Genomic DNA, 12,631 nt, shown 5'->3' with positions numbered 1-12,631 from the left:
CGCATGCGCGATCCACCCACCCCACCGTCTATTCAGTCCTGACAGGCGTCTCCACAGTACAAACCAAGGTGGAGCTAACTGGCAGGATGGTTTCTGACTAAATCACGGATGTTGTTTCAATGGAGAAATAAATTCTTCACAAAGTATGACTCTGTAATAATATACGCATAATAGTCTGAATACACTTATTTTGTTTTTTTCGCCCGCTTGAAATTTGGAAAGATTTGAAAGAAACATTGACTTATCCACTCCTAACAGTTATGATTACTTAGGCTACTAGAGGGCAGACTAGACATATTGCACATCAAATCTAAGTATTAGTAGTTTTCTTTTGTATTATCTTAAAGGATTCCTTGGAAGTCTAAAACACAGAAATTGGCTAAAGTGCAATAAAGTGTCTACAGCACTTTTTGGTTCAATTTGATCTATTTACTTGGTCATTAACCAATGTAAATCATTTTCTGATGGAGAAAACATGATCATCTGCCCTCTAAGGTGTCTTCTAAGGTGTCCAGTGGCGAAAAGGTGATGAAGGGACGCCAGGCGGGGCCCCTCCTGGGTTGCACGGGAATGTGCACATGCTGAAATAGTTCTGCACCTAGATATAACTGAGCTTAGGCTGAATTAGGTCACACAAAGACACGAGAAGCAAGAGTCAGTCTTTGGTAATAACCTGGCTGATATACAAAAGCAAAATAGGATGCCCCTGTGGTAGAAAATAATACAGTGTCACCTTGTTTTTGTGAGTCAAACCTGGCTTCAGCTGAACCATTAAGAACACACACTTAAATGCCTAATCACTACAAATTTTACGTTCATTTTTATTTTAATACCAACCATTTTATTTTAGTACTGGTTCACTTTAAATTCTGCAGAAAGATTGCCAGGACGTTAGTCACTGATTGGCTATTTTCCATTGTGGTATTGCTACTGTACATTTACTCAAAAAAAGACTTTGAATACTTCTTCTACCACTGAAAAATAAGCAGTCACAGATTGAGTAGGAAAACTAGCATACACATGTGTGTTATACACTAAATGAGGAAATAAAAACTACCTTAACAAAAGGTATTTGCAAAAATGAACAGTATACAAGGAGATCCAAGAAGAACACATCAACAAAAATGTAAAATAAATTACAGAAGATTAAATGTAATACATTTTCTGTCTGAACTTTTAAAAGCAGCCTGTCAGGAAATCTCAGGGTGCAGTTTGGCTCATAGATGAAAAATGTCAGAGATATGTGGCCAAGTCATGGTTAAACGTGAACCTGAGATGATCATCTTCAACTTCAACTTTATTTGTGTCCCCGAAGGGCGATTAGGTGTGCAGCAAGTATAAACACATACAAGACACATAAATACAAGTTCTACACACAGTCCAACTGGAACACAACCCTAACAGTACGAGGACAAATGAATACCAGTACAAGGTGCATGGATAGCAGCGTCAAAGTAACCTACATAGGGTAGGAAAAAGTGCGTATCGACCTACAAAGTTGACACAACGACCATCGTCAACAACATCAGCATCCATTACGTTGCATCAGCAACCCCTTTCATCGACGTTTCTGACATCCTCAACACATAGTCAACAGACTAGAATGTATAACCAACCAAGGAATAAAGAAAGAAAAGAAAAGAAAAGAAAAGAAAGAGGACGTAATGAGGTAGTCAAGAGATCAAATAAGACTCCTCCTCTGACCCCTATTTAAGAAGGAAGTGGCTGCAGGTATAAAGGAGCACTTGTACCTCAGCATCAGACCAGTCAAATCTTTTTCTATTAGTTAGTGGCAACCAGTGATGTTCATGTCTCCAACACATTGTTAACAACCTGCTGCTTGCTGCCGTCGTCCTCGATATCTCCAAACATGGAAGAGAGTTGTGACAGAGACAGGAAAGAAAGTGACATCAGTTCAAATGAGAGGATATAAAAGTCAAAGTCAGCCAGGGATATAAAAGATCAAATGTTGGAGATTTTTTTAACTGCTAGAAGCCTGATCTGACCACTACAGGTTACGGTTACAGAAACCTGCACACACCCGTGTAAACATTACTATGGAAAACATGAATATTTGATTTAATCTCTTTTGGCTCTCAGATACCAGAACAGTGGTGGTATTGGATGACACTGCATTTCAAAGATCCTGTGGAGAGCAATGAGGAGCGTGGAACAACATTGCTCCCTAGTGTCTACAGTGGGTTCATGCAGCTGCTGAGATCAGGAAGTATACACACACATTATCAGTAGATGGCAGTCCTCTGCTAAATATTCATCTGAAACGGATCTGCTTAATAGACTCTCTTTACGGCGTCCTCTGAAATCATTAAGATGGCACTTAATTGCTCTTTTGACAGTTTTATTGAATTTGCTTTCACCAACACATTTACTGTAAATACAATGAAGCAATCTGCAGTAAATACCCCACAATGGTTATTACAGCTCTGACATTTTAGTGTTTAGACAAAACATGATTTCTCTCATTTGTTTTTTTGAGAAAAAAAATTTACTCCAGAAAATATCCTCTTTGAGGTTATTGCTCCTCCTCTCTGTGAATGGAATCTTCTTTGTCTGCACCTCCGCCAAAATCCACAGTCATTTGAGAGTCATTACCAATCATAATGTACCTAGCATTTTCAATATGAATATTTGGTTGTTGTTGTTGTTGCCACCGAACACTGCTTTCACCACCGTCCTGTTCTGGTGGAACACTGGGGCTGAAAATAAGATTTTGTGCCATTAAAAGGCTCAGGCTCTCTTTCTCCAGCAACTGTGCTGTGCTGCACTCTTTGATCAACTGCTTCTGGTACTGGTTTAAATTCTTTAGTCTCTCCTGTCTCTCCAGCTGCATTTTTACTGTCTGCTCTGCTGTCCAGATTTTTCTCTGGTTTTTAATCTTCGCTGGAGACAAACACTTATTTAATTGCCTTTCGAAGCTGCTGTTCTCCCTGAGGGGATTTAATGTCCGCAAAACCAAAGGGATGCTCTCTCTGGGCATGCAGTTCTCCAGTGGCAGCAGAGGGATAACGGTGTTGTACTTGTGTTTCTTGTTCATGGAGTTGATAAGGGCAGAGTCTGTCTCCATCTCCAGCATGCGGGTGTTAAAGTTGCAGGTAAGCAGCAGAAGAGTGAAGGCCGAGTTGTTGATAGCATCCTCTACACACCTCAAAGTGCTCTTTCCAGGCTCGGCAAAGTCCCCTGAAAAAGTTGCACCTTCCCCATCAACTCGCATCAATGTTTCCAGTCTTTCTCTCATGCTCTCGGCCACATCTTCATCCTCCGGTGCATGCAAGATAACAAATGGATAAAATGTTGGCTTTTCCTCCTCTTCTGCATCTTTACTTTCATGCATTTCATTTGGAACAGGCATCTTGGGTGGGAAAATGTTTGTTGCAGTAGGTAGCGCAAAGTTTGGTTCAGTGGTTGGTTTAGTGGTTCGGTTTAGAGTCTCCCATCGAGTGATAAGACTGTCCGACTTACTGCCCTCTGCGGCTAATGTGCCATCCATCTTTGAGGGTTTCTTTACACCAAACATAGGGGGTTCACTGGATTTAGGCTGAGATGTGAGAGATTGCCCAAGTGCATTTTTTGCTTCACGTTCACCAACAAGGACGGCATTGTTTAGTTTGGATTTATCTGATGTTTCTGGAATTATTTTGTCGTCTTGAAATGAGGCTGTTGGAGGTATACTTATCTCTAGATGAGTGGGGTATGAGGGTATTGAAGAGGTCGCCTGCAGTGGGCTGGGCAGACTGTGAGCTCTCTCTGACTGATCCTGAGACAGGGTAATTTTTAAAGTTGGGTTTCCTTCACCCAAGCCGCTAAGAGGATCATGGTAAGACCCTGACTTGAGATCCTTTGGGGAGCAAATAAACTCTGCAAACTGAGGCCCACACACATTTTTAGCTTCCTCTTTGAGCAGATCATACTCTAGATCCTTACATTTGCTTGTTTTTTGAATGTCACTGGAAAGGGCTCTCTTATACGCCAGATTTCTCAGAGGTGGATCACACAGCCTCTGTTCTGACAAAACCTTGAAAAGACGAGCCAACAGTGCCAAAAAATCTCCTGTAAACTCTTGAAAATGACCACAATGATCAGCAAAATCTTCAAATTTGCCTCCACTCATCTGCCACTTCTCAGCTAGATGGTTAGCGAGGTAGTTGTCCTTCAGCATCTGGAGTTTGTTCAGGGCCCGCTCCTCTTTCTGGAGCAGGATCAGACATAAGGCGTGTACGATATTTTCTTCAGGAGACTCACCCAGCTGGAATGTCAGGCTTAGCAGCCGTTGCGGAGGTGCCTTAACTAGTATGTCTAAGACATCTCTCAGTCCTGTCCCCTGATTTTCTTGTCCCCCCTGATTCATTTTCAGTTTTACGTGCTACTCAACCTTCAGCCAATGAGATAAGCAGACAGGATCATATGTGATTTAACGACATATTCTTCTTCATTTCTTCAATAAACTTGAGTTGAAGAGAGAGGTGCACAATTGCATGGACATTCTTGTTTCTGTCAAGAGATCAAATTAACAAACATTAGAAGTTATGCAGTCAACATTTATGGTCACAACTTTTTGTTCTGACTGCATGGTAAAAAAAACAAAGTAGTACATTTGTTTGTATAAGTAGCCCAAATGAAATTGAATAGATCAAACTTGATCCACCAAGATCAAACTAAACAATCATTAACTTGATGCCATTACTCACCGGCATGGAGTCCTAAGCGCCATAACTTGAGTCTCTGTGTGTTTCCAGCTCAAATAAGGAAGTCACTCAGTCTCCAGTTTTCCAGTTCAGTTCTACGAGTAGAAAACTCTCTTCTCCAAACAGGAAGCTCTTAGTGCACATATGAGATCGACCACAGAACACCACTGGTGAGTCTTGTCAAACTTTTGATATCAAGTTTTTCAGTGACCGTACCTATGCCTGTTACCTAATAGGCCTCTGCCAGCTTGAAACACTAACGCAACATAATGATGACGTCAGAGTTTGTGAAGTAAGGGAGCTCATGAAGGACAAAAGACAAAAGCAGGAAGAAGGAAAAACATAGCTCACCAAATGACCAAATAAGTTGCAACATCCTTAACAAATGCTATAAATAATGCAAGCATTCACCGGAATTGCTGCTCACTTCTATAACGTGTACTTTGTGACACTCTGTCAACTTTTGTGGACTCAGATTTATCATTAACATTGCAAATCTGCGAACCAAAAAATCACTTGCGATGAGTGTGGAAGTCTTTAGCTCCTCGTGCACAATGGGCGCAGAAGAGAGAAGAATTCTGGCTTTTCTCCCCCCTCTCTGCTGAGAGGCAAGTTTATTTTTATCCACGGAGGAAACCTCCAACCCTGTATTTACCAGGGGTGGGGTCACACCAGGCAGAGTGCAAGCCAGCATCAAATCCCACAATACAGTGCAGACAGAGAGCCTCTCTGTAGTGCTGAGTGCAGTGTGATATGTTTACTGTATGACCACTTCTGAGGGATCACAGTAACTCTATGGGAAGTGTGGTTTCTATGTATATCGGGGCATTGCATCGGTATGTATGGATCTTTACAGAATATAGTATCAGCATTCAGTTGAGATATATACTGTAGCACATGCTACCAAAACCACAGCTCTGTTGTTTTAAGCATACCCCCATCTATAATAGCCCACAGTATACTGCACCAACTATAGGACTGTATAAAATTCTTAGGGGACAAGGGGGGGTCAGAAAAGTGAGAGGGTTTTCTTTTGGCTTAAAGGACAGTAGTTTGACTTTTCTGGGAGAGCAGAGGGTTGGTTTATGTTTTCTTTTAGCCTAGCCTAGCCTAGTTATTTACATATTAACTATATCAAAGGGTATAGCAATCAGGGCATGGGACTGTATTGGTTAAATGACCATGGATGGGGTTCAATAGTGTTTTATGAAATCTGAATCCAGTTGTTAATCCATCAAATTCAAATCCATTTGAATGCCTTATCAAATCTTTTTAGGTAGTTGAATTGGTGGAGAATGAATATATCTCTTAGTTAAAACAAAAATATGTTTTTATTTCACTCAGTATCATATCTAAACCATGGAATGTCTTCTGTGCTGAAAGGGAGAGGAGCTTTCACCACATATTTTGTCACTGCTCTGTGACATTCGCTCACGCTGTCCTGACTCATGTTTCCTTTTGCTACGAGGGAAAACAGCATTCCCTCCTTGCTGGGGGCTGTGCTTACAGCAGCAGAAGTCATAGAAGCAAAAGTAAAAACATCACAGTGGAAATAATATTACATCTAAATATCAACTGGGCTCACCATCTCATCTCACCACGGATCCCACAGTAGCCCAAAATACACAACAAACTAAATGCATTGCTGATTTTTCTGCATGTATGATGCACTTAAGGTTACCTGAACGCAAGGTCACAGAGTGGCTGGAATATTCAAAATATTTAACATTTTGTGATGTCTGCCATATATTTAGCAATTTTCAATTTCACTTCTAATCTGTACATTGGCTATGTTATAAAGACATTTAGGTTTTAATTGGGGTACACTATTAAGCAAGTTGTACCAATTCAATACTGTTCAGTACTGTCTTTTTAGGTATTGGGGAGAAAGATGTTGTCGTTTTTTAAGTTAAGGAAAGGGTGCAAAGAAAAAAAAAAGTGAAACGTAACATTCTCACCCCTCACCACCCCAGTAATTTCCTTACGGCCCCTAACTAGCCATGGTATGCACATGAATATTCTTCTAAACACTTGCACACCATATATGCCCCAGTATACCCCCTCTAACACATACACACATGCAAGCAAATGCACACATAATCTGCCCCTAACATGAAAGCACTGGAACAAACCCACACACATTCACACAGCCTTAGGATCATCCTCAGTCAGTTACATAACGGACTGCCAAACGTCCATCTTTATTGAGGTCAGTTCTTTTAACGAGAAACACGCTCTCCCAGCAGCTGTGTTAGTCAGCCTGGCGGTAAATTTGCCTCACCTTCAGGCAAAACTATATAGTAAGAGGCTCTGTCAGTTCAGCAAATCGTGACTTTAGACCGTTTCGGTTATGGTGTTTGGAGCAAATGCATTCTGACCTCTGCTAGTTTTTGCAGTTGAAATATTAAGTTGTATCAACACAAACACATGCAACTTTACATGGTTTACAAACTAAAATGCACAGATGTGTGTGTCTGTGTGTGTGTTTGTGTGTGTGTTTTCTGGCCGTGGGAGACAGCCCTGATGGGGGCCACAGAGGGGTCACATATAAGAGGCTTTAGGGCAGACAAGTGAAAAGGAGGCCCTTTCTTGGACAGAGACTACGGATTAGGATGAAAGATGTATGAGTGGGGGATGCTCTCTCTTTTTTTATCTGTCTCACGTGCTTGCTGCATCTCTCTCTCTCTCTCACATTCTGTGTGATATCTATTCAAAAAATGAGCAAGAAATAAAGAAGAAGGTACAAAGACAGACACATTGGAAGATGCAGACAGGGAAATACAAAGCCACATAGATAAGACAGTGAGTTAGGGCCAGAGCAAAATTTGAATTGAGACCCTGACAGATCGATAGCGTTTTTAGAATTCAGTTTGTGAGATGGGCGAGAGAGGCCATGCAACGCGCTGCTCTTTTCCCAGCCACTTGATTCGTCACACATGCTAAGAGAATTTAACACACTTGCTTCTGGCAGGCAAATATATGCTCCACACACATGTACATGTGAAGACATACACCGATACAAGGCCATGCACTCATTCAATTGAGCATCCACGCCCAAGGTTTGGCCTCTATTGAAACACTGAATGAAACACCTGCACTACAGCCACGACTGCACTAAGTAGAGAAGCTTTTGCTGCATTCTCTGCAATTTTGTTACAAAGCAGCATATAGCTATAAAATCTTACGCAAGTGCCTTTTTTTTCAGATTATGTTATATATGGATGGTTGCAGCTTTAGGTAGCCTACATACATTGAGGCATAGTCAGGCCATGTGTGTGCTGTGTATCAAAGCAGAAATAACCCTGGCTATCACACACTGAGGCTAGTTTATGTTGTTGACAAAGCGGGCCAACAGATCTGAATTAATGTGACAGTTAACTAGCATTAATTCAGGAGCAAAGGTAAATGAAGCGGGCCTGCGGACACGACAGGGGTGTGCGTTGGGGATGGGAAGACGTGTGTGCTGTACCACACTGCACTATGCTTGGGTGAGCATGTAGGCCATGCCAACAACAATGCATAATACAGCCTCTGGTGATGGGGGATGGACACACACACACACACACACAGACATGCACTCGCACAAACACACACACAAAGTTGCACACATGCACAGACATTGACTGCGATGGGGCATGGAGCAGTTTATGCTTATATCAAGAACAAGTCTTTGATCAGTGTGACAGGAAGGGCACTCGCCCCAAAGGAATTAGCTAACTCTTGCCTTGCAAAAGCACATCCCACAATTAATCAGGGCATGTTTGCATTTACAACAGAGAAGGGAGAATGTCTGTCTGATATTTAACTTCATTAATATGCTAAATGTATGAATATGATTTGTTCCAGTTCAACGTCCAGAGTAGCATGTCCAAGAGTGGCATGATAACCAAAAAGAGAAGAATGTGCAGAAATTCAGGTTGCGTGTATAATCCTCTCTGTTTAATAGGTTGTTAAGCTGCACAAGCAATTTACATATGGCTTTTAAATATGCACAACCACCAGTTTTATTTTTTCCTGTAAAAATATAAAAAAAATGTAACATCCGAACATGAGAACTGTGTAACATTTTGTCTATTTCTGCCTCTGGAGTCTGGCCTTACAGTGCTTTATCACAGATGCAATTGGAATGAATGTTTGGTGGCACCTGGAAGTTGCTCAACATCATTTCTGATCCATCATCTTCACTCCAGTTCACATTCTGCCTGAAATTATTCAAGGTATTATGTTTAATGCTAATTATTGTATATTTATAATTTATTTCCTTAAAGGAATAACTTCACTTTTTGGAAATAGGTCTATTCACTTTCTTGCTGAAAGTTAGATGACAAGATTGATACCACTCTAATATCTGGACGTTGAATATAAGGCTACAGCTCGCAGCTGGATAGCATAGCTTAGCATAAAAGCTGCGTTATAAAGGGGGAAACACCTAGCCTGGATCAGTTAGTCTGGGGCATAACCTCCCCTTTTCATTTTTACACTATAGTTTTAATGCAAATTAAAAAAAAGAACATGTATAAAAATTAGTGATCTTTAGAGGTGCTGGTAGTTTTTGTTTTACCAGAGCCAAGCTACCTGTTTCCCCCTGTTAATCAATGGTCTGAGTTGTTCAAATTGTAAAGTCCTTTAATACGAATCTGTGATTCTGGGCTTTATTGGTAAAATTGACTTGCTTTTTGTTAGGTGTAATTTGGATCTCATTAGCCAGTGAGAAAGGTTGCTAAAGGTTTTTTAAAGCTGTCCGCTGTTCATAGATTTGTAAAGAAGAGGAGAAAGAAGTGACAGAACAAGAGCATAGAGCAGGAGAGGAGAGGAATTAAAACCAGCATTGTATCAGAAATTAACAGAACAAAAAGAATAAATGGACCAAATCTGGCTGCACTTGCGGTTAGAATAGCTGCCCGTCCAAAAGCCCGTGCCCAACCTCCCATCTCACTTTTGTCCGTCTCCAAACCCTGCGGATGCTCCACTTGTATAGCAGATGAACATAACCAAAGGATGTGAGGCATGAAAGCAATGGGAAATTCATTACATATTCCTACCCCCCTCCGTTCCCCATAATCACCACAATTAGCAGACATCTGCAGTGACTCCAAAGCTGGGAGTGTATTCAGGCAATCAGAGCAGCTTCACCGACAGCACTGACTGCAGCCCCCTCTGTGATGGGCCTCATCCTGAAGGGAAGCATTCCATTAGAAACTCAGTGATTAATTGAGACGGAGAATTTGTTGCTGGCATCGAGCAGGAATGAAACCCGACAGGAGGCATTCATGATGGCAGAGTTGAACGTGGGGTTGGTGGAGGTGGTCCGGAGTTGCCAGGGACTGTGCCATACTGTTGATGATGTGAGATAAGGCGCTCACACTGTGGTTTTGCAATTAGCAGTTAGCAGACAACAGCTATATGAAGGTTTTCTGACCCATCAAATAAACAAAACCTGTGTGTGTCTAATGATAACCCAGATTTTATAGCTATACTTACATTTGGAGGCAAAAAAAAGTGATAATGGTGATTGCTAATGCTAATATCCCCTGTTCTCTTTTGGAAAAACACTTGATATCTGGATTCCCAAATTACCCAAATCACTAAAGGAATAGTTTGACATACTTTTATTTGCTTTCTTGCTGAGCATTAGATGAGAAGATTGATACCCCTCTCATGTGTGTAGGATAATTCTCAGAAATGTTGAGTGGCCTACTGTACAGTATGTGCTCCATCTGTAGAAGATGACAGCATGTTAGACAGCTCATTACTGAAGCAGTTGGAGATGTCACTCTTACTAGGCACAGTATGGGACAGCCATGGTTTTAAGCCTCAGTGTAATACGTTGTCATGGTAATCAACAGTAGCACATCGGACACTTTCCATTTGTGTGCAGTCCATGCAGCCACACACACACACACACACACACACACACACACACACACACACACACACACACACACACACACACACACACACACACACACACACATGCACATCAGTCTAGCTTACATAGGCACAGCTGCACATGGGCCTTAATGAGAAAAGAAAGAAACATCAACTTTTTATGAGCTAAGCAAACAGACATGTTTGCAGATTGATGAAAACTCACTTTGGAGTTTATATGATTGATTTTGAGAAGATTTGGCAACTCTTGACTCGATTGTTGCTTTAAAGATATCATCAAATGATCGAAAGCGAGTGTAATGGGAACAAAAGCGGGAAAACATGGTGAGTTGCATTTCATTATTGTGTGGCTTTTGTGATGAAACTCTTGAAATGCTTTCAGCAACATGCTAAAGCTAATGTTTACAGTAGCACAAGTAGGGAGGAGTCAGAAAGTCAGAAAGCTGACACAGTAATATCACTTAACAAGATCTAAAGTTTGCTAACATTAGCCACCATAAGCTAATGGTAAGAGTGTATAATAACAACAGGATACCGGATCCTAAAATGGCGCCAATTTGGTTCAATGAGGATAGCTCACCTGGCGCATATGCCAAAAAAAATTCTGTGGGAAGAGTTTACTTCCCACTTTGTGCAGTAGTGTTTCTCCCGCTGGTCCTACCTGCGAGTTCCCATAGCTCGGTGACGGCCTGTAGCTCAGCCCATAGACTTTACATTGTGGTGATGTCACAGGTTTTTAAATCGCTTACGTTGTAAAAATTCTCCTTGACTGGTGTTTGTCCTTTGTTCTTGGTAATAACGCAGTTATAAATATTAGTAATCCCTTAATTAATGATTGTGGTTTCTTCACTTTCTTCTTCTTCTTTCTTCATCATGTCTTTTGTTATAATGGTTAAAGGGTCATGACTTTTTCCACTTTCTACTTAGTTTTGGAGTTCATCAACGTTAATAAGTGGTTAGTCTATATCCACGACTTTCCACTTCCGGGTTTGTTCCGGTGCCGCCTGAAATTCCACCGGATGTCCTTCTTTTCGGCCAGATGTCTGTTACCTTCCGCTTTCTTTGTGTTGTAATTTTAAACTCCGGTGGATTTCTGACGACTATGGTTAACTGCTCCTCAGATCTCTGCAGGGTAAATCCAGACAGCTAGATAGACTATCTGTCCAATCTGAGTTTTCTGTTGCACGACTAAAACAACTTGTTTTTTTTATGATCAATTTTTTATTCTTTTTATATTTCGAACATGCAACATACAGAACTGTGATGGCTACGGACATTTCTGTTGCCTGTAGTATTGATTTCTGTATGTTTCCTGTGTTTGTATATTCATTCTGTATATTTCTGTTCCTTGTTGTGTTGATGTATCCTGTTTTGTGTATTGTGGTCTGTGTGTATTTAGTGGTGTATTTTTCTGTCGTGCATTTCCCTGTTTATGTTCTGCTTCCTGTTTTATTTTGATAGTCTGTTCTCCGTCTCGTCTTGTCCAGTTTCCTTCCTGTGTTCTCCCTCCTTTGTGATTGTCCTGCCCCGCCCTGATGTGCTTCACCTGTTGTCTCACCTGTTCCTGATTTACTCATCACCTCATGTATTTAGCCTCTGTGTTCCCTTTGGCTCTTGTTAGATCGTCTTGTGTTGCTTCCCTGTGCCTTGTGTCTGTTCCTGCGCGTGTCAGTTCACCCCTGCCTGTGTTTTGCCCGTCAGTTTGTTATTTCGTGAGTTTTCCAGTCTTTGTACTGCCGCTTTTTGTTACCATTAAAACCTTCAAGCTCAAACCTTCTGCCTGCCTACCTGCCCTTCCTCTGCATGTGGGTCCTATTATCCCCAACCAGTGTAACACAGATAAAGTGCTAGTAACTCAACAATCTTTTCATTCACAAGTACTTGAGAAAAATTCATTTGTTAGGCCTACTCTCCATTTCTAGTTTTATCAGGAATGTGTTATCCAGTGACACATTGGTATCGTAGTCGTTCACGATACTTTGCCACGTTATTATATTCCATGTTTGCAGAAGAGTTGAATTATGCGCACGCATCTCTCG

At 41.2% G+C, this 12,631-nt stretch overlaps 1 protein-coding gene across 1 annotated transcript; it reads right to left on the bottom strand.

Moving 5' to 3' along the window:
• Positions 1–1,284: 1,284 nt before the first annotated feature.
• On the bottom strand, positions 1,285–4,985 carry ticam1 (toll-like receptor adaptor molecule 1). The gene is made up of 2 exons (XM_039816755.1): positions 4,707–4,985; positions 1,285–4,509 (listed from the first exon to the last, which is right to left on the bottom strand). The coding sequence occupies exon 2, from the start codon at positions 4,364–4,366 to the stop codon at positions 2,534–2,536; it is 1,833 nt and encodes a 610-aa protein (XP_039672689.1). The 5' UTR covers positions 4,367–4,509; positions 4,707–4,985; the 3' UTR covers positions 1,285–2,533.
• Between the last annotated feature and the right edge of the window lie 7,646 nt (positions 4,986–12,631).

This window comes from Perca fluviatilis, chromosome 11 (genome assembly GCF_010015445.1).
Source record: "Perca fluviatilis chromosome 11, GENO_Pfluv_1.0, whole genome shotgun sequence".
NCBI lineage: Eukaryota > Metazoa > Chordata > Actinopteri > Perciformes > Percidae > Perca > Perca fluviatilis.
The sequence above is the reverse complement of the archived record's forward strand: the minus strand, read 5'-3'. Positions and strand labels throughout refer to the sequence as shown.

Excerpts from the sequence above, each read along its gene's own strand:
- ticam1 (XM_039816755.1), bottom strand. The coding sequence starts at position 4,366 with ATGAATCAGGGGGGACAAGAAAATCAGGGGACAGGACTGAGAGATGTC.